The 21,507-nt window shown below is 45.1% G+C and overlaps 1 protein-coding gene across 2 annotated transcripts; it reads right to left on the bottom strand.

Moving 5' to 3' along the window:
* Positions 1-1,332: 1,332 nt before the first annotated feature.
* Positions 1,333-20,909, bottom strand: LOC104912183 (rho GTPase-activating protein 6-like). Of its 2 annotated transcripts, XM_085230606.1 has the most exons (12): positions 20,815-20,909; positions 20,531-20,723; positions 13,707-13,863; positions 9,797-9,859; positions 7,618-7,877; positions 6,403-6,598; positions 5,856-5,911; positions 5,344-5,494; positions 4,603-4,751; positions 3,665-3,835; positions 3,054-3,151; positions 1,333-2,174 (listed from the first exon to the last, which is right to left on the bottom strand). In XM_085230606.1, the coding sequence occupies exons 3-12, from the start codon at positions 13,819-13,821 to the stop codon at positions 2,045-2,047; spliced, it is 1,389 nt and encodes a 462-aa protein (XP_085086732.1). In that variant the 5' UTR covers positions 13,822-13,863; positions 20,531-20,723; positions 20,815-20,909; the 3' UTR covers positions 1,333-2,044. The 2 variants fall into 2 exon arrangements, with proteins under 2 accessions (XP_085086732.1, XP_010713564.1); XM_010715262.4 differs by lacking the exons at positions 20,531-20,723; positions 20,815-20,909 and adding an exon at positions 18,097-18,371.
* Positions 20,910-21,507: the final 598 nt, after the last annotated feature.

Raw genomic sequence — 21,507 nt, 5'->3', positions numbered from 1 at the left:
GAGACCTATAGGGCAAGTAGCAAAAGGAGCCAGGCAACTTGTGCCCTGAGTTATAAATCCACTCAATTTCTCCACAGTTCAAAGAAAATAAGTGTCATCATGTATCTCATGATCTCCATGTCCAGAATAAGTAATAGATTTGCAGTTGATTTCAAGGTTCCAAAAGAGAGGAGCTGTAACACCAGATCCCTCTTTCCCCAACACCGAAAAAATGCCAGCATATCTCATATCCTGCCTCCTTCCTGTTCTGCAGCACTCCAGCTTTACCTATCTCCCTTCCCTGCCTGTCTGTCCTAGTTCTCTACATCAACACTCCTTTGGGCATCTATTCTCCCACCACATCTCTTAACTTCCTATGTGTTTGGCCACTTCTTGGCACTCTGCATTTTCTTGGAAGCAAAGTCACGACTTTGAATATGAATATGATCATCAGACCAAGAGAATATAAAATTCATGATCTCAAAAAACAACTGAAAGACAAAAAGCGTTCTCTGCGTGGTTTACAGCATTGTTGTCTCCTTGTCTGTGACCTCCCTTTCCACATACACCATCTTTGTACCACATCAGGAAAACAGCCTTTAGAAGAGGTTAAAATCTGTCAGGAGCACAAAAGTAAACATTTTCATCATATCAGGGCATGACACAATTAAACCTCTGAAATGCTTCCAATACCCAAAGCTGTATCACTTCCAGAGCATAAGCCTTCACCTGAAGACAAGACAGAACTGTTAGAGAAGACAGATTCATTCAAAGAATTTGCAAATCTAAAGTCACCCCCCCATCCTATGCTCCTTTATTTCAGCCTCACCTTCTGATCTAGCAACTAGAAAACAAGCACATTCTCTAGATCTGTATTTACATCATTCTTCCCTGCAGGCTCAAATTTTGTCTCGGCCCCTACTCCCTGTTCACTGGGACATTCTGTCCTGTGCTTGCTGAAAGTTTGGCCTTCCACATGTGATTAACTGATCTCAGAAGAGGAGCTTCCCCTCCTCCAGATATCTGCTGTCTGAACAAAGCAAGAACAAGCCTGGGAACACCATGGGCAGCTTTATCCTACGTTATGCTGGCTGTGGATCAGTGTGCTTCAGGCCTACCTGAAGGTCTGGGGAAGGCTTTCCATAGCACCCCTCCTTTTACTGCTGTTTCACCTAAGGACAGCCCAACCCAGGGGTTTACTGGGGAAGGGGCCACCAGCCACGTCTAGCAGAGTAAATGCAGAAAATATTTGCTGATAACTTTCATTCTATCCCATCAGCTAAAAACATACATCCGCATGTAACTTGCGGTGCCTTCCAATGCCGCAGATGTAGGAAAAAAATAAACCAGACATTTATCAGCCAAAGATCATAAGACATTCAATCTCCATAATACATTGTAATATATTAGATGGTCTACCTACTGAATATTACTCAAAGAATAAAGACATTCAGAGTATATTTTCTTTTGTACTACATTACCTATATATTTTGTGGTCAATACTGTGTCATCTATCTCTAAAATGAGCAGTTGGGAACCTGAAATCAAAATTTAAAAATATACATATATCCATGATTCTTTCTGAACATGGCACGCCATAGATCTTTGCAATAATGGTGCTGTTGGGTTATGGTCATTTCTTCAGCTCTGAGATCTTTTTCTGCACAAAGCAGTGAAAGGACAACACATGGTGAGTGGCATACCAAAGTACAGACTGCATGAAGTTTAACTGCATTTTTCCATCCTTACTGCCCTGCTAGCAGTCTCCACTCACTTGTGTTTCAGGCCAGTCATGCCCAGTGGGTCTCAGCCCAAGCTGCTTCTCTCCCAGCCCTGTCCCTGCGAGCTGACAGACAACAAAACTGTAACTGAAAATCCATTCTGCTGCAGAACTGACTACACCAGAACCATTTTGCATGCTTACAGTTAGCAAAGGTACTTTTGCATACATTCATGCACCCTTCCATTCTCCACTCCTCCACAGCAGAATAGAGAACATATTTTTGTATTTTTGTAGTGGAAATGTTGCCCAGTTTTGTCCGTGGAAGGCAGAGCTGAGATCTGGCTAGATGCCAATGTTCAAGTTCAGGAATGAGATGTTGCTGTATAACTCTGAGAGTGAGTTACTTTGCAGAGTCTGATCAGGCTTCAGGATTGGAGCATGCTCCTCTGTTGAATTCTCACTTTCTGCGCGCCTAAAAAAGGAAGAAATAGAAAGAGAGAGATGTTATTTGACCCCAAATGTTTGTCATCTCTTTGACCAGAACCAATAGGAATGTGAAGTAAGACAAGGAGCAGTAGCAGAGACTGCTTGAAAGGAAACCATTTCATACAGGACATTCTGTGTACATGAAAGGAGTGCCTGGATCTATAAGGAGACTGAAGGCTGCAGAGAAAGTCCTCCTTCAGATCACAGGGGAGCAAAGTACCTCCTGTGTTACGACATGATAAAGGCCCAGCCCACGAGGCACCAGGTCCTTTTAAACCATCTTTCTTAATCACAGGGAAGAGCACAAGCTCAAGTTCTGGTCTTCTATGGGACTACCCTACCTTGCAGTAAAGGAGCATGTGTACAAACATAGCTGGCAGTCACATAAGCAGATACAGGCACATGCCTACTTACATGCATGCAGAAGGGGCCAAAAATAAGCAGAAGTGCAGACAACACCAAGGATGAAGGAAGTTTGAAGGTGGATAGTGATGCAGGTAGTGAAAACGCAGCACACACCAGTGTTGAGCATGGAGCAGAGGGGGACTGGGAGTGTGGCAGGACGAGAGATGTGTAGATACACACAACAAAAGTGTGCAGTGGAGAAATTCTTAGACAGGAAAGACTTCATTAAAAGAGAGAGCAAAACACAGATCAAGGAGAAATAGAAACAGAAGCTCCAAGGGACAGAGAGAAACTATGACGTTTCAGCTCATAGAAGGCGTTAGTGGCAGATGGAACACGAAAAAGGGTGATGAAGTGTATGAAGAATCAGCAGGATTTGTGTTAATTTGCCAGCAGTGCAATGGCTGTGACTATACTGTGCAGGTGAGTGCCCTCCAGCTGTACCTTGAGTGATACTTACAGCACAGCACTGAATTTCCTGCGCAGGAGGTAGTCAATGACATCGGGGTCTGTCTGAAACAGTCTCCTGAGGATGTTATGCTGTGTTTCAGGAGAGACCTAGGAGAGACAGACAGACACTGCTCATGGTACCCTACTGTTATTTCTTTCCCATCATCTGCCTGAGGTTATAATATCTGAACCTCCCAGCATCACCTTCTAGCTCCTTCCTTCTAGGAGCTCCAATCTTTTTTTCCTCCTTCACTGGGACTTCTGAGAGAGAAACGGTACTGAGGTGCCACTCCAGTAGCTTTTGGCTGGTTGTTTCCTGTCCCAAAGGAGTTATTTGTGTGGGTAGAAAGTGACAGAAAAGATGAAACCTATGAATCAATAGGATTCTCTGATTCTATGACCTGTTTGTGGTATGCCCCTCAGCTCAGTCCTTATGAGACCAGTAACAACCCATCCCAAATTAATATTTACATGCACCATGAGGAATGAATCACATTTCTGCAAGTCACCTCGAGCCACCTGCTGTTAAGTGGGGCTGTGAGTATATCTTTGTACAACCATTAGGAAAGAGTTCAGAGAAGAAAAGGTCTAGAGAAGATGACCTGAGAAAGCTTCACCTACCATGAACAAGGTCTGATAGTGCTCAATCAGCCTTTGAACCACCAGTATGATAGCTGTACTGTCTTCAAAGTTCATGGCTCCAGCATCTTTTTCTCCAGGACTCTCTTTCTGAAGGATGTTGGGACCAAAGATAGTGGCCAAGTTTGAAACTGTCATTTTATTCCCAGGAATCTAGAAAGTAAGAACAAAGGAAAATTGCAGATGCAGCAGCATGCGATATCCCAGGATAGCCTCACAGGAACACGAGCTATTGAGTGACAAATAGAAAGTTGATCTGGGTCCAGATCAGTCTTCTCTGAACATAGGGCTAACCTCAAGGCTGCGTGGTGCAGCCTTTCCTTGCATCATTCCCACCTAACTCACTTTGACAAGTTGTACAAGTAGATGACATCACGTTACAGTTTGGGATAAAACCAATCTCTTTGCATCATGAGGAGAACTAGAGCTCAAATTGTCCAGAGAAACCAAAATCAACCTCAGTGAATCATGATAAGTTCCTCATGACAGTTGGAAAAACCTGGGGTTACTGCAAACCAGAAAAATGGAACTGAGAACAAATTAGACTCACCACAGAGAAGGAAATTAATTGAAAATGTTTGTTTTATCTTTTCCTGGTTTTTCTTCCTTTGCTTTAAAATGTTGCCTGCCCTAGTTTCTGTAAAAACAAAATCCATTCCAGAACCTTACCTGTATGACAGAGTAGCATCAGGTGTGCAGTATAGGATTATCACCTTTAGCCACTGTTCTAATCAGATGAATGAAAAATGCACAAAACTCCTCAGCCTTTGGCTGGCTCAAGAGTATCCACAGGAGAGAGTCATTGCAAGCCCAAGGTGTCAAAGGATTAAGCCAAGCTTGCAATTAGCTTTGCAGAGTCTTCATCAACAAAGTTTAAACAATCCTTTGCCATAGAGCTGACCGTTGTGGATGAGCCTTACCTCCTGGCCATTGGGGCCCCAAGAGTTCTCAGCGTGCCGTGCCACCTTGCTAAGGAACTGCAGGAGACGGTGCAGCGTGTCACTGTGGCAGGGGGGCAGCAGGAAGAGCAGCAGCTGCAGCACAGCCAGCTGTTGTGGGCCCTCCATGGCTGGACAGAGAGAAGCTCATTGTTTAGTGCAGTTCCCAGTCTGCTAGACACATATCTCCAGCTGGACAGTTTTACTTTAAATTTGCAATAACAAGTTCTGGAGGGAGCCAGATAGGTTCTACCCTTTACAATAAATCAGTAAAGCCAGTATTTTATCCTGCCTGTACAGGGATGTAATTGCATTTAATACTGTGCAGACTGTGGCCAAAGACTGTCCTAGGCCAGTGAGACTATAATCTGGTTATTGATGTGGAAGCAGAGAATCCAGAATTTGAATTATCAAACATGAGAAGAAAGGATGGGAAAGAGAGACAAAGAGTTGGTAAACCAGACCAAGAAAGTATGACAATAGTAGCAGTGGAGACAGTCTAAAAATGCAGTCACCCTAACTGTGGAGGGTAGGTGGACCTGGACAGAACATTTGCAAAGACACCCTTAGGAGTGGAAACTACTGGGCTGAGATACTGCATAGCAAGCTGAACTGTGCTGTGGCCTGGTGAATGCACAAGGAGAAAATTTCCTTTTTTCCATACAAAACCAAAAGTAATGGGTGGACTGTGAAGAAAGAGAACAATGCACTCTGAGTGCTTACAGGCTGTGCTGAGGAAGGCTGTGTAGAGCTCCCTAGGAATCAGTGAATCTGGCATGTCACGAAGAAACTCTTTGAGCAGAGCAGCAACATCATGAACACTTTGATGCTCATCCAAGAAGACATCCAGCCCATGGTCAAACTCTTCTCTCAGCTTAAAAATGGAAACGAGAAGAATTAAACCAACAGTCACACTGTCAAAAAATGCTCCTTGTACAGAGCTGCTGAAAGGAGGCATGCCAGAACTCAAGAGTGGCTTGCTACTGACAAGAGGGAACTCTGAAGAGCCATTAGTTGAATGAGGCTTAACTGCTAAAGGCAGCTTGGAGAGATGAGGCTTGCTATCCAGAGCTGGGCAAAGGACTAAACAGGTTACAGATTGTTCGTACTCCAGTATATTCCTGTGATATTTTAGACTACATGCCAGTGTCTGCTTCATTCATTCACCTCCCACACAAGCATTTATCCCATGTATACGAAAATGCAGAAAGGATGCAGTGAATGCCTCACTTTACCTGCTGAACTCTTTTCTTGGAGCTCCCAACCCGGAAGATGCCCACCGTTTGGAGACCTGAGAGACAGACAGGTTAGTGCTCTGCATTCCCACAGCACCTTGCAGCACCAGGGCACGTTAATATCATGGAAACAGTTATCTTGCCCTGCTCATGAGGCAGTGTGTTTTTCTCTGTTCTTGGCAGAGAGGATAAGAAGAAAGCTTTGGGAGCTATAAGATTTGCTGGGGTTATCTGTGGCTCAGAGAGGAGATCTAACCTTAGTTACTCCAAACTATAAATTGGATTTACAGGGGAGGTTAAGGCAGCACACTAGGAATGGGTTGATTGATACACATGGGTGACATTCACCTCTCAGTCCAGTAGTTACCCCCAGCTTGGAGAACTCTCCCCAAGTGACTGCTCAGCAGTGCATCCTGCCCCAGAAATCCACTGCCTTCTTTTTTCTCTGAGAACTGCCAGGCCAAACAGCCCTGGCCCAACATTTACAGTGGCTTTAACCATCCTACTTTGGGACTGGTCATCTGGCTGGATGTAAATCCTTATTTACCATATGTTTCAATGTGTTTACAACATCTGTCCATAATCCGTGGGACCTGCCAGGTGATGGGGTTGAGGCTTAACATCTTTTTCTTGCCCAGGTTCCTTCGTGGATCCAGCTCATGGGGATGTGACAACTGCAGTGCCTCCAGCAGCTTGGAACTGTTGCCACTCAGTTCAGTGATGCAGTCCACAGACATGGCTCCCTGAGATGAAGCAGAGGTGATTCACAAGGTAGCAGGAACTGTCCCACAGGACCCCAGTACACCACCATGGTTGTTACCACAGAAGTTGGTGACAAAGAGAAGCATGGCCTCCAAATGAATGTAGAGGTCTACAATGAGCCTAACTTGGGTTGTTATAGAATCACAGAGGAACATTTCAACTATTGTGCCTTCATTTATGTGTATTGCTCCTAGTGTGAGGTGTTTCTAAAAACAGCTTTCCTACTGGGACAGAGCCTATACTGCATGCAGACACGAGGAAAGAAGAAACATCCCAAAAACAGCCATCTTTATGCAATATACTGGATTTAGTCACCTACATTGGAATTTCTCTACACCAGGATTTACAGGGATGTGAAAGAGATCAGGCATGGGTCTCAACTCCAAAGAAATGAAGCAAACTTAATCCAAGTTACTACATACATCCTCTCACAAAAAAAACAGAACTAAAGCCAAGGTGGTCAAGGCTGACCAGTTGCACCACCTTCCTTGCCCTTTGGTGCAAAGACAGTCAAACACTGCAAGCAGAACCACCTCAGCATCATTGCTCCTCTAGCAGTGAGAAGGTTCTCATCCTGCTTTGTGGCCAGGAAGCCAGCAGGACCCACCATCAACAATCAATTTCTGATGGGAGTTCAGAAAATGAGGTCCTGTTTCTAACTGCTACATTGCCAAAACTCTGACATGACAGATGCTGGTACTGCTCAAGATGACGTTATGCAACGGAGGGTCTGAAAAATCTACACTACTGATGTTGAATCTGCTCCCATTCCTGCTGTAATAGGAATCTGGCCTCGTGCTTCTGGTGACCTTGGCTTTCCTGAGCTCCGAGGCCCCATAACAGTAGTATAGACTGGCCCACTCCTCACAGTCCATCTCTTCCGTAGCATTAGTCCCTGAGTGCATGAACAGTAGCCATCACATTTGCCTGAGCCTCCCCCAGCCTGCAATACTATCACAATGAGTCTGCCACAGAGGTTAGCTCATTTTTGCAATCGTACCCTTCGCTGACTCCAAGAAGAGTTATGGTCAGGAAAATCTGGGGAAAGAGGCTCTTCAGGGAACACTTCGTAAGGTACCAGCAGACAGCCCCTGCCCAGCGGGGATCTCTTCTGCATCTGAGCACGAAAGTTTGTCACTGTTTCTTCCACCTCCACACACAGCCGGCGGCTGCTCTTCACTGTTTCTTGCAGTTGTCTGTTTGCACGGTCATTGGCAATGACTTGGCACAGTGGGATCCCAAAAGTCTGAGGAGAGCAGTCTAAGAAAAAAAAACATGGGAGACATGGAAAGTACTGTTAGCAGGGAAAATCAACTAGGGCAGCACAGGCCAGCTGCCAAGAACACATGTGCATCTTCAGGTAAAATAATTAACTCACAGAAGAGAATACCATGATACCGTGAAGGTAACGACTAGCAAGAGTGTAAGCAGGACTGCAGGTAAAACAGATTCAATACATGAAAAGGAGATATGTAGCTAGAGTCCAAGATGGCAGACCTGCAACTATCAGTCTCTGCTCTCAGTTTCTCCTCCATTTCCCTAGGAACCTGAACTGGGCAGAAGAAATATCCCAAGCAAGCCAGAGCAAAACCAAGGGGAGCTGCTGTCCTTGAAAAGGACTGGGACATTGCTGTGTTGGGCAGCATGGGAGGCAAGTGGGGAGAGCTCCATGTGATAGACAGCATGCTGAAGGAAGAGGAAGGAAATGCAGGGAATATGGCAACAAAAATAGTCTCCTTCAACATGCCTGTTGCAACTTGTCTCAGTTTTTTTGAACTTTCTTTTATTGTTTGCAACCCTATGAAGACACCATACCATCTATGAAGCATAGATTTTAAGTCACAGAAATATTTTATACCAAACATTATTAGCGAATTATAACCTCCAGTCTCCTACAGGGTTTGCATCAGCTATGTCAGTTCAGAGATGACAGTCTTGGTACTAATGACTTGATACTAATGTCAGTGCTGAGCAGAAAAGGACCCAGGGGTATTGGTCAACAGCTAGGGGAATATGAGTGAGCAGTGTGCCCAGGTGGCCAAGAAGGCCGATCGCATCCTGGCTTGTATCAGCAATAGTGAGCCAGCAGGACCAGGGAGGTGATCATCCCTCTGTGATCAGCACTGATGAGGCTGCACCTTGAGCACCATGTTCAGTTTTGGGCCCCTCCCTATAACAAAGACATCGAGACCCCAGAGCATGTCCAGAAAAGGGCAACAGAGCTGTGAAGGTTCTGAAGTACAAGCCTTATGAAGAGTGGCTGAAGAAACTGGGGATATTTAGGCTAGATGAAAGGAGACTTGGGTGAGACATCATCACTCCCTACAACTACTTGAAAGAAGGTTGTATCAAGCTGGGGTGGGGGGCCAGTCTCTCAAGCAAAAAAAAAGATAGGACAAAAGGAATTGCCTTTGAGTTGCACTGGGGAGGCTTATGTTGGATACCTGGAAAAAATTATTCACTGAATGGGTTGTGAAGTATTGGAACACACTGCCCAGTTACATCCCCATCCCTGATGATATTTAAAAGACATATAGACGTGATGCTTAGGGACATGGTTCAGTGGTAAACTTGGCAGTGCTAGGTCAATAGTTGGACTTGATGATCTTGGAGGTCTTTTCCAACCTAAGTGATTATGTGACTTTTTCCTCAAATAATTCACCCCTCCTTCCCTCCCAGCTCCTCGTGGATACTGGAAGACCTTTCCTTACTTGCAGCATACATGCCACCCCGGGCCAAAGAGTTTTGTAGCAGAACATGAGCCACAAATTCATTTTATAAATTATCACACTGCTGGTCAAAATTTTCTTTGAGTGGACTTTTTGTGCTTTGGTGAAGAAAATTATTAAGTGCTCAGTCCCAGCTGGTTGTGCACTATACTTCTGTCATTCCTAGCTTTTTGTCTTACATCCTTCAAGGGACAATAAAGTCAGAACTCAAACAGCAAGAAGAGGTTGAATGAGCAAGTAGACAAGCCCACACATTCATGCACACACACATTCACCCTTCTACAGTCTCTCATGGTTATGTATGCATCATTACACAACACTCTGGAGAAAACCAAAGCAACACTGGCAAATCACCTTGCTGACTTAAGATTCCTAGCTCAGCCCCACTAAAAATCACCCATTCTGTTTGAGAGTAGTGACCAAAACCCTGGCAGGAAGGAGGTTACTCACCTTTCTTCTCCTTTGAAAAGCTCTCCAGTTTCTGACGGATAGATTTACTGCCTTTAGGTCCAACTGTGGGAAGAAAAGCAAAGGTTCTGCATCATTAGGCTGCTTTGGCACAGTCCCACCTTGAAGCTGTTTACCTTTCTGCACCCTTGCAAGTAGAACACGTCCACAGGCACCTACTTCAGGTAGGGGAATACTGTGGACTTGACACAGTGGTGTTACAGGCCACGCAGGACAGCACAATGGCATCAGCTGTGTGGGGGACTACTATCATAGAATTACAGAATCATAGAATCACCAAGGTTGGAAAAGACTCTACAAGGTCATCCTGTGCACCTATCACCAATAGTTTTCTCTAAACCATGTCCCTCAACTGACAATTGTCCTCTTGAAGTAGAGGAAGGGGCCCCTCTGAAGCCTGACACCTGGACTGCAGGATCCCATAGCACTAAACTGTGGGTTAAAAGCAATTCAAGAGTGGGACTCACCCCCATCCGGCTAACAGCAAGAGGCATCTGAGAAGTGTGACTGGAACAATCACTCTACAGCCTTCATTGCTATAGAGCATGTCATGGAAGATTGCTGCCCATGCATGATAGTGGAGAGCAATAACTCTCCATGGGGCCTCTTTCCCACATCCTTCTGCATTAAGGCCAGACTCTTGAGCCCCATGTGTGATATGACAGACCAGGGTAACATATTCCCACCCACTGTTTGCATTTCATTCTCCATGCATTTCTGCTGTGCCCACAGCAATTACTCCAGCCTTCTGCCTGGCTTAAGACAACACCATACCTTAGTGCACCTTCCCAGCTACCAGGCATGGTAGACATGTAATCCAGCAATGCATGACAACCGCAAGCTAGTGCTTATGAAATACAATGCAGGCAGCAAAGTAATAGGCATTACAAAAAACAATGAACCACAGCTGATCTTTCTGGTGGCATCCCAGCTTCCCACATCGCACTCCTGATGCTGCGATAGCTATGGAGTGTGTGGGATATGCTGCAGACAGCAGACAGCATATAGGCTCTTGCACATGAAAGGCCAGTGGTAAAAGCCTTTGCTGACCCAAGGCTGTAGAATAAAAGTGTTCTGGCCACTTTAAATCCTGTCACGTTATATGTGACCCTGAATTAATAGCGATGTTCTAATCATCACCTAAACACTGGGAAAGCTACTTTAATTCAGACTCAGAGGTCTGGTCTTGACACTGGAAAAAGGAATACAGCCCTATAACTTTTTTTGTTTGGTTGGTTTTTTTTTTTTTACACAATATAAACAAAAAAAATTAGACAAAACATCACCCAGAAATCCCATCTTGGTCCTAGACAGCCAAGCCCTACACTTAAGTAACCTCAGAGATGGAACATCCAGGAACAGCAGTCACTATTTTTTTGTTGCATCAATTAACTGAAAACTCATCCATTAATCACTCTAAATCTTCCCAGAACACATCATCCTACTCTGGCCTTTGCCGTTTATTAAGAATTCTATTCTTAGACGCAGCTTATATAAATGTTTGGGTTATTTTGTAAGATTTAGAAGGAAGTTACTTTGATATGAACAGTATGCACATGAAAACACAGCGTACATTAATCATTATACAGCACTGTACATTTTGTTTCATTAAATGAATAGCAAAAAGTTGAAGAACAAGCTGGAGCAAAAAACAATACCCAGATATGGAAGAAAAAATGCCAGCAAAACTCCACTTTAAACATACAGTCACAATAACTCTCTACTCCTGGAGCCATCCAAACGTTCCTAACAGGAACAAACCAGGAGGCAGCAGATAGTAAAGAAACCACATGGATCCCCCTCTACAGAAGGCATGAGCTGCTATCTCCGTGGCAGAGTAATGCATATGATCTACGTCAAACTTGGGAGACAAGGACTACTTCTTTTCACAGGTAGTTGTACCTCTTTCAGAGATTTCATCTTGTTTTGGTCTTCTCCTACTTGAACAACAGATTTGTTCTTGCAGAATTGACCACAATGAGATTACAGTGTCCATCAAAAGTTTCTTCTGCAGTTCAGGAGGGCCATCCTGGAAATGGCTATTTACTCAAAAGTCTGCAATGCTACAGAAGTTTGTTGGGACTGAATGAGGCAAGGACTGAAAAGAGCAGCCCAGGGATATCAAAATTGTCCCAAACGGTGGCTCACACACCCTGTGTTCCCCACAGTGTATGCTCTCCCTGGAGAGGATTAAAGAAGATGCTGAACATGTTTTTGTTGAGGGAAGTAATAACAATCATATGGTGGCTGTTTATTAAAGAGATCTATTTATCAAATAAATTTCATGTAGGCAGTTTTTAGGGAAGAAGCATGGACAGGTGAATGTACTCAAATGGAGACAATGAAGACCAAATTCAGGCACTTCCAAACATTATCAACCTCCCTTTAGTACATCAACTTAGGAGAACAGTGTTGCAGGTGCAATATTTTCATACTAATTCTCATTTATTCTTTTACATTGACTCCCAGCCAACAAACTGAAAAAAAAAAAAAAAAAGCAATAGGTAGAAAGCTGAGGGATACAGAGACAGCTAAGGAGAAAGGAATTCACCAAAGAGCATTTACTTTCTTCAAAAACCAAGTAAACACACACAAAGATGAGATCAGGAATTTACACTCCCTGTGCTCATCCTACAGGAAGAGAGGAACCTGACTGATAAAACGCAGGAGACGGAAGGAAATTGTTGATTTGCTTCTCACCCTGCCGTTGTTCTGTAGAAAAGCTCCTGCTGCACGATATCACTGAGAATGGTTCACAACAGCTCAAAACAAACAAACAAATTGGGGAGAGCAGAATGTTTATGAACAGAGTTCCCCAGGGACTGAAAGAAACTGCAGTGGCTGCTGCTGCAGCCCTGGGGTGATTGGATATCCTGGGAATGAGAAGGGAACTTTCTTCTCTTTCACTCTTCTTGAAAATATTTCAAGCAATGAAATGTTCCAAAATATTCTAAATATTAATAAAACAAGAAACAAAACTTGAATGTCACCCAGAATAAATAAATGCAGTTACATTCTGGCACCTGTTTTCTATGCAATATGAGTCTGAGGATGAGCGATAGAAAAAACTCCTTCTCTGTAGCAGCACTCCAGAGCTGGGGGGCTCCAGCCCAACCTCCTGTATCAGTGGCAGCAACAGCCATGCAGTGAGTGGGCAGTGAGGCTGGAGAACCCAAGCACCCTTTGCAACTGCTCTGCTGGTACTACGTGTACAGCTCATGATTAATAAGCATCTTTTGCCATACTGGGATGCCAAAATATGGTCCAGAGCATAGAGAAGGCATTTGCATCTAGTCTTCCACTGTTAAATTACAAGTACAATTTGAGTCAACTGATTCTCAACTCATAGTGCTTACTTGGTTAGATGTTAAGTTGTTAGGGAACATAGGCAGTTATGGGAACCCAGAAAATGCCTTTATTTCTTTGTAGGCCAGGACAGAAGACCATAATCCCTGTGGAATTTCTATATTTATCTGCCCATTAATTTCAGAAGCATATCCTCTAGCCTTGCATAAGCCCCATCTCAGCATCAGAGCTTTGTGCTGAACACAAAACAAAGCTTACCCCATCCCAGTGGAACTGCCCCGCTGGAAGCCCTTGCTAAATTGAGTCGCATCTGTTTTGGATTAGCAGGACCAAAGGCAGGGTAATATTCTCACACTCCTATCAACACACAAACCCTCCCCAGAAGGTTGCTTCAGCCTCCAATGCTCAGACCAAAGCAGGAAACGAACAAAATAAAAAATGGACCAAGACTCTTAAGTGAAAGTATCACAAATACCAATCTATAGACATCATCCCACATGATGAAATGCGGGAGTGTGGATGAATAGAACTAAAGGCTCAGACCTCAGTCCTCCCCTGGCAGATGCCATCCTCTCCCATCCTCTACCTTTAGCCAGGCTGAGATCTCCAACAAGCAGCTTTTCCTGCAGCTGGTAGAGGGCTAGCTCCTGCAAACTGGCTCTTTCCAGCTCTGAAAGGCTGTGCAGGGACACAGGTTGCATTTTGGTGCTTTGTTCTGGCAGAAGAGCTGAGATAAAGGTCCTCTGAAAAACACATACATAAAAACAAAAGACTCAGGATTACTTTGCCAACACACCTGTTTAGGATGAGAAGCAACTGAACATGCCACACAGTGTCTTCCCAAGCGCAGAAGACATCCTGCTTCCTCCTCTCTAGAGAGCATACTGGTTTGTAGCCACACTGCCCCACTCCACCCTTCCAAACAAAGGCCTTTACAGGCACCAGGGATCTCAGCCCTCACTATTGAGGTCTCACAGGATCCCAGAGGCCTCTCTCTGCTTGGCAGAGACATTCCTGGCCAGGTGCTCTTCTTTTACCTCATCATGTCCTCCAGCTGTCACTCCCATTGATCTTAACCCTCAGCTGCAAATACTTGCTCCTACATTGGAGATCAACTCTGGGTTTGTTCAGACTCAGACCTACTTCATCCTCCATCTCTCTCTAAAAAGTAACATCTGACAAAAACCTCCTGGAAGCGTCAGCATTTGCCAGACATCTTCCTCTTGTGTCACCCCTGCCCTCCAACAAACTTCACCAAGTCAGGAGACCCTTGCTAACAAGGTCAGCAGTCATCTTCATAGAAATTTGAAGAGCACTACTCCCAGCCAGACCTGACTGCAGCTCAGCACAAGCAAAACCTCAGCGTCTGAGTGGAAAGGGTTTATGATGAGACACTAGCCTTGCACCAGTCTTTATGGGATGCTGTGCACGTGCACACAATTCTTCCCATTCACTTAAATCTCCGTGCTGGATGCATGGGATGAGTAACTGAGAACTGGCGATTTCCTGAGAACAGCCTGGAGTATCTCAGTATGGTTTATGGTGGCTGTAGAGTGTGGGAACACTGGGGCTACAGGCAGACTGCTACTTCCTCTCTCCTCCTGTATGGCAAAAGAAGGCGATAACAACGCCTTCTAGCAGGATACAAACCTGATGGAGCAATAGCAGAAGAAAAAAAAAAAACTGCTCACCTCTTCCAATTTTCCAATGACTGGCAACAGTTCAAGAGGAGAGCAACCTCTACCTAAAGAAATGCTGCTGCCTTGGCAGCTGACCCTTAAATGAAAGCAAGGAGGGGGAGATCTAGGCTCCTTTTCATTACTCAGGTGCATTGCCTGCACCTGAGCTTCCTTGGTTAGCCATGCCTTCTCACCTAGTGCTCAACTATTGGTTCAGACTGTGACGTGGTAATAGGAGCCTCCTATGGCGTGCTCCAACAAGGCAATCCCTTCCCTCACCCAGTGGCAGTGCTGGGCCTGATGCACCATAGGGCATGGTGGGCCTTTGGGCTAGCAGGGTACACTGCTGACTCAGATTCAACTTACTATCACCAGAAACCCCAGACCCCTTTCTGTGGGACTGCTCTCCAGCCTCTCGTACCCCAGTTTGTATATAGTCAGAGTTGCCCTGTCCCAGCTGTAAAACCTGGCACTTGCTTTTCTCAAACTGCATTGGTTGGTGGTTGGTGACTGCCAAATCACATTAGTTGAGATCACTCTTCAAGGACTCTCTACCCTTGAGGGAGTCAACAGTTCCTCCCAGTTTAGTACCATCTTCAAAATTCTGCAATCTTAAAATCAGCACACACCCCACTAAATAAGACTTACAGCCCCATTTTATTGAAAGTTGTTCTTCTCTGCACCACTAACTGGGAGAAAGGAACAGTATTAGCAGCACGTACACAGAAATAGTACATAGTAAAAGTACAGCTATGAAGGAGCTTTCCCAAGGAGGGCTTTAAAGCAATAACCAAAAATAAATGGCTGGATAACTCCCAGAGCCAGAGATGAGGGAGAAAACACCCAGGAGTTCTGGCCCACGTGGTGCAAGCAGACAGTATGTACAGGTTTTTTGGCAGCCTCAGCACATTATTGACTGCACACCTCCATTGCCTGTGCCTGGGGAGGAATGTTGTCTGGGGCAGTGTTTGCTTTGGCCAGGTTTTCAGCTCCTAAACAGATGTAGAAAGTTACATAAATTTAAAAGAAGGAAAAAAAAAAAAAAAGTTGTTATGAACCCCCCTGAAGGGCAAACCGTAAATGGAAATTTAGCTAAAGGCAAAGATATTTTTGCAAGATTTGAAGTTTAGTACAAAAACTATGTGCCTTTGCAGAGATGACAAATATGAGATGTAACACAGCCAAATTGTCTGGTAGTGCTCAGCACCTCTGTACAATTAAAAACCTGCCACTGGGGTACCCAGCTGCCCATGGCTGTCCAGTACACTGGATCAGGCTAAAGCTCCTGGTGCAATGCTGTTTACATTGCAACTAACCCTGCAGATAGCCAGACTTAGCACTAAGCCATCCAATGTTTGCAGCTCAGGGAGGCATTAACAAGGAAGCCAGAGAGACACAATATCTGACGGAGGCATTCGTGTCTTGCTTGAAAACAAAGATTTGGATTACTCCACTATTAAAAAACATCAGGTTCTGCTGCTTTGTTTGGCTTCCTCTTAGCTGATCTGATCTACCCCTCCATGCGAACCCTTCAAGCCAGACTCATGGGATACTCACCATTTATAACTCAGTACATTGCTTTTTATAACTTTCACACTGGGGGGGGGGGGGGGGGGGAGAAAGGGAAAAGAAAAAAAAAGTGGAAGGAAAATATATTTTATTCATGGTCTCAAAGGGATTGCATCTTAATAGTCACTTAAACTACTTTAACTGGTCCTACCAAGTTTTACAAAGAGAGTGCTGAACTCCTTGAGAGCAGCCCTGAGGAGAAGGGCTGTTTTGGTGAGCAAAGAGCTCATCACAAGCCAGCAGCGTGTGCTTGCAGCCCTGCAAGTGTATCCTGGGCTGCAGCAAAAGAGGGGATTGTCCCTTTCTGCTCTGCCCTCGTGAGGCCCCATGCAGAGCTGGTGCCAGAGGAGGGCCTTGATCCGAGGGCTGGAGGACCACTCCTATGAAGACAGGCTGTGGAAGCTGGAGGTGTTCAGTCTGGAGAAGGCTGTGGGAAACCTCATTGCAGCCTTCCAGAACTTGAAGGGAGCTAAGAGGCAGGAGGGGGATTGAATTTTTACACAGTCTGATAGTGATAGGACAAGGGGGAATGGTTTCGAACTAAAAGGGGAGATTTAGGTTAGATGTTAGAAGGAAGCTTTTACTCAGAGGGCGGTGAGGCCCTGGCACAGCTGCCCAGAGAGCTGTGGGTGCCCCATTCCTGGAGGTTCCCAAGGCCAGGTGGGGGGCAGCCAGCCCATGGCGGGGGTTGGGGCTGAATGAGCTTTAGGGTCCCTTCCAACTCCAGCCATTCTACGACTCTATGATTCTATGATTAAATAATATAGAGATAATCTCTATGATTAAAATGCTGACTTTGACAGGCAAGTACAACTCCATCTGCCAGCAATAGCTTGTGTGCTTCTGCCATGCCAAGAGTCTGAGATGGGCAAAAGTGGTGTCTAGCTAGGAGCTGCCTGACAGCACATGCACAGGTCTGCTAGTAGCAAATGCTGCAGATGGAGAGACGAGTCCTGAGAGTCAAATTGAAGGAAATTACCTTTGTGTAGGTGACGTTCACGGCTCCAGGCAGAGACCCTGCCTGAGCTAAAAAGATGGTCAGAGCATCACTGAGGATGCAGCTGCCTTGGGGAAATGAGGAGGAAGCCTGATTAGGATAGAGAGCAGAAGAGAGAGTAAGCAGGAAGGAGAAGTCAGGGCTTATCTGGTCCTATTCCACAATCTATAAGAACAGCCTTATAAAATACCACCATCACTAGTTTTATAATAAACTTTTTGTTCAGTGGTTAACCCTCAAAATCCTGGCCTTCTTGCAATAACTGTATATTTATGCTCATGGGTGCAATCTAGATTGAGAACAACACCAGCGACTTCCAACTCTCGCTGATCAAAGCACACAATCTCCTGGGTTCCCATGGATGTCCCAAGATATGTGAAGCCCTGCAGAGCCTTGTATGAGAGTAGAAGAATAGCCTGAAAGGAGGAAAATGCTGATACACAGTCAGGGGAAAAACCATAATAAAGAAAAAAACCTTCAAAGGTGGTTATCATAAAAACTGCTGTATTAACTCTAAAACAGAAATTAAGTCTTTCATTGGTAATGTTAACATGGCACTTCCCCTTTGCAATGACTTTCTTTGCTTATTTTCAGGTCTAGGCCCTATTTAAATAATTTCATGGGAAAATCTTAGCACATCTGCCCCTTCTAATCCCATACAGCTGCATTAACTCCCCTTTTTCAGCTGTAAAGTCACCCTATTTCAGCTGGAATGAAGAACATGCATTTACCTTCCTCCTTTCCTTCTCACAGCATCACCAGTGACAGCCTAAATTCACTTCTTTTCCTTCAGGATGATGAATTTTAAAGCAGTGTTTCCACCATGTCCACATGCAGCCCATGCAGAGAGTGAGGGAGTCTCCTGCTTGCTGGGAGGATGTGGTGAGAGAAGTGGAGAAGTGATGGGGAGGAGAAGTCGCAGTTGAAAGTAGACGAGGGGAGGAGAGGGGTAGTGAGGAAATCAATTTTCTGCCAAGAGAAATGAGAGCAAGAAACATCCTGTGGAGACAGAGGGCAGCACTTCCCACGCCTGACAGTGTTTATTCCTTGGCAGAAAGGCTTATTGCTTAATTCCTCGTCCCCATGCTTTCCCTGCCCTTATCTGTCAACAACTGGGACACTCATAAAAGCAGTAGCTTTCCTGCCAGATGAAAGAGAAATTTGCTGCTTTGGTGCCAGTCAGCAAAGGTGAGTGGATGGTTTTCACTTTGGCTCTCCTCCATGAAGACCTATAAACTGTTCCCTCACATTGTATTGGAGATGTCCCTAGTGCAGATTGGTGTGGGCAGGATGGGCCAGGCACACAGCTCTTCTCTGTATCCATCAGGTCCTATGCAAAGCGCTGGCATTAAAGAGCTCACAGGCATGATGGAATAGGAGTTCAGCTGGCATCTCATACGACGTACTGAGTGTGGTGGTTACAGATACCAGAGAGCCTTACAACCCACAAAACGTGTGTTAAAACCTAAAATGAACACCCTGCGCATCAAGCACTTGTGGGACCACCGGCCAGGCTTATGGTCTGTGACTTTGCGATATGGGTGCTGCCTCTGCTCTGCTGGTGACCAGGCAGCTGCAGGACCAGCTGTGCTGCCTGTCATCACCGCTGTGCACAGCCAGGAGAACCTGAGCCCATCTGAGAGCTTGGTGCAGAGCCCTGGGTGGAAGCACTACTGCTCTTGGCAGAGAGGACGCACTGAATCCTCTTCATGAGTCTGTGTGCAGCATGGAAGAAGGGTGACTGTCAGGAAAAGGTTTAGTGAAGGACAATCTGCTACTGCTCCCATGGACCTGGGATGTGTATCAAATCACAGCACGGGAATGATGGGCCTTGTCTAGCACTTGTCTCAGAGCCAATGACCCTGCTAACAGGGCTTTCTTCTTTGCAAGGAGCTGCCCTGGCACCTCGAGGACTTGGCTGTTTCTCAATGTCTGCAATTTCTCTCTTGCTGCCAGGAATGACAGAGCCCTGAATGGGATGTATCGACACATTTGGTATCTACTCACTGGTGGCCATCCTTTCCTCAGTGGGATTGCCAGTGCCAGCTTCCATGCAGCGATCAAAAACACAGAAAGCTCAGCAAAGCTCACTGATGAGTGACTCCTGGCTCCTGCCCTCCAGGACATTTTAGTCTCTCACATTACTCTGCTAGCACTCAGATGCCTGCATCATCACACATCCCAGACTAGACCAACTCTCATATTTCCAAAGCACCTTTCTCCAGGAAAGTCTAGGTTATTCTCAGGCTCTTTTTTTAAATGAATACCTCCCATTCATCTAGGATCTGGCGCTGCTGCCTAGGGGGCTCAGCATCTGAGGGGGCAGCAGGCAGAGCACAGTTGCCACCAGCTGAACTGCTTCCTTCCCTACAGCAGCAGCTCTTTCAAAGGTCACAGCTAGGCTTGCAGCTTCCCCCAGAATAAGAAGCCACTGCATGAGAATTCCCTTTGGATGCCGCTAAGCCTTTGTGGAGGATCATCTTTGTCAGTACTGGGGCTCTGCTGCACCAAACTTAGCACCACTGGAATACACACAGCACCTCATCAGCCCCACAAACTTTAGGCTCAGATTATTCATATGGTATCAGAAAAAACTTCCACAGGACCAGTCACATTATCTTCGTGGCAGTTCCAGGCAGAGCAAGGACCTCCAGGCTATCTGGATCCCACTGTTGTGTGCTCCATCTGCTCTTTAAAGCGTCAGCACTGTCCCATGCAAGAAACTGTGTGATCCAAACAGAAGGAACACAGCAAGGCAAAAGCACCCTCCCTATCCTTACTGATCTGGAAGCACTCTAGGGATAGCCAGATGCCATTTCAGAGTTGTTTTTTATGTCCTTCTTGGAAAAAAACATAAAGTTGTTCTTTGGGCGGCCTTGTGCGAAGCAAGGCATCGGACACAATGATCCTGGTGTGCCCTTACAACTCAGGATATTCTATGAATCTATTCTGTGATTCTAAGAACCATCCTTACAAAATGCAGACAGAGCCCATGCGTGTCCCTCTCTGCTTCCCCTAAATACATACTGTTTTTATTACTGTCCTCCCCAAGCACTGCCATAATTTGCAAACTCCAGCTGCTTTGACATTGCGTGCACTGAATTCAGTATCTGTTTAACAAAACATCACAAGAGCACAAGAGGGTAAGCAGGGACCATTTCATACCAGTTCACTGTTACTTGCTTGCTGGCGCCTCTATTTTTGAGTGCTCTTGAAATTTACTGGATGTTTTCTTGCATTAAATCATGCATACTCTACATGTGGCAGCATCACCGAGGACAGCTCATGGGTCAATGCCTGCTCTCTTCTTTCTGCTTTCTCTTTGTCCATCTGGAAGTCATGATTCAGTCAAGATAGTCTGTAGCAGGGAAAAGAGAAATCCTAAGTGCCACTGCAGAAATCCACCACTTACCTACATCTCAACTGCCACAAACAGCTCCAGCCCTCACCTTAGAAGTCTGCTCTGAAACTCGGAGTGGTGAGAAGGGCAAAGTGGTGACTAAAGTCCTAAAAGGTGCATCTGACTCTTGGTAATAAAGTCGTTGTTGTTGTTTTTTTTCTCTAAGACTCCTCCCCATGGAGATATGCGGTACTACAGATGGGGCTGCTGAGATCCCAGCTTACTTTACAAAGAGAAGATTGGATTTGTGATTAAACAAGCCAGATCAGGTTATATATTTCTGTGCAGTTTTATTTCCTTCTCTGCCAGCACAGGGATATGAATAAAAGGGTATATGTGTAAAAAGGCAAGCATTTGCCATATGGGGAGATCTTGTTAAAATGGCCACAAAGTTTTTGAATGTAAATGTTTATATTTGGGATCTGACATGACAAAGGAGTCAGAGATGAAAGGCACACACAGCACTTGTCTTTCCTTCTGCCAGAACAGTCAGGAAATAGCATTTTTCTGAGCTTCCCAGCTGTCCTTGGTGATGAATTACTCCTTGTTTCCATTTAGTCCAGCTTCAGCTGGTCTGAATATCTTCTATTTACAAGGGCAGTGAGATCAGTTCAAGTTGCTCCAGACTTCAGTGTGCTGACGTTGAAGGAGATAAACAGAGTAATTTGCTGATTCACCATAACAATTTTAATAAAATATGAGTCAGGATTTTCTTCTTTCATGTAATCATGAAATTAGGTTA

This window comes from Meleagris gallopavo, chromosome 9 (assembly GCF_905368555.1).
Source record: "Meleagris gallopavo chromosome 9, MGAL_WU_HG_1.1, whole genome shotgun sequence".
Taxonomy (NCBI): domain Eukaryota; kingdom Metazoa; phylum Chordata; class Aves; order Galliformes; family Phasianidae; genus Meleagris; species Meleagris gallopavo.
The sequence above is the reverse complement of the archived record's forward strand: the minus strand, read 5'-3'. Positions and strand labels throughout refer to the sequence as shown.

Coding starts and splice junctions, on each gene's coding strand:
- LOC104912183 (XM_085230606.1), bottom strand. CDS start 13,821: ATGCAACCTGTGTCCCTGCACAGCCTTTCAGAGCTGGAAAGAGCCAGT. Junction 4,752..5,343: donor AGCCTTCCTCAGCACAGCCT/GTAAGCACTCAG, acceptor CTCTCTGTCCAG/CCATGGAGGGCCCACAACAG. Junction 3,152..3,664: donor ACTATCAGACCTTGTTCATG/GTAGGTGAAGCT, acceptor TGTCTCTCCTAG/GTCTCTCCTGAAACACAGCA.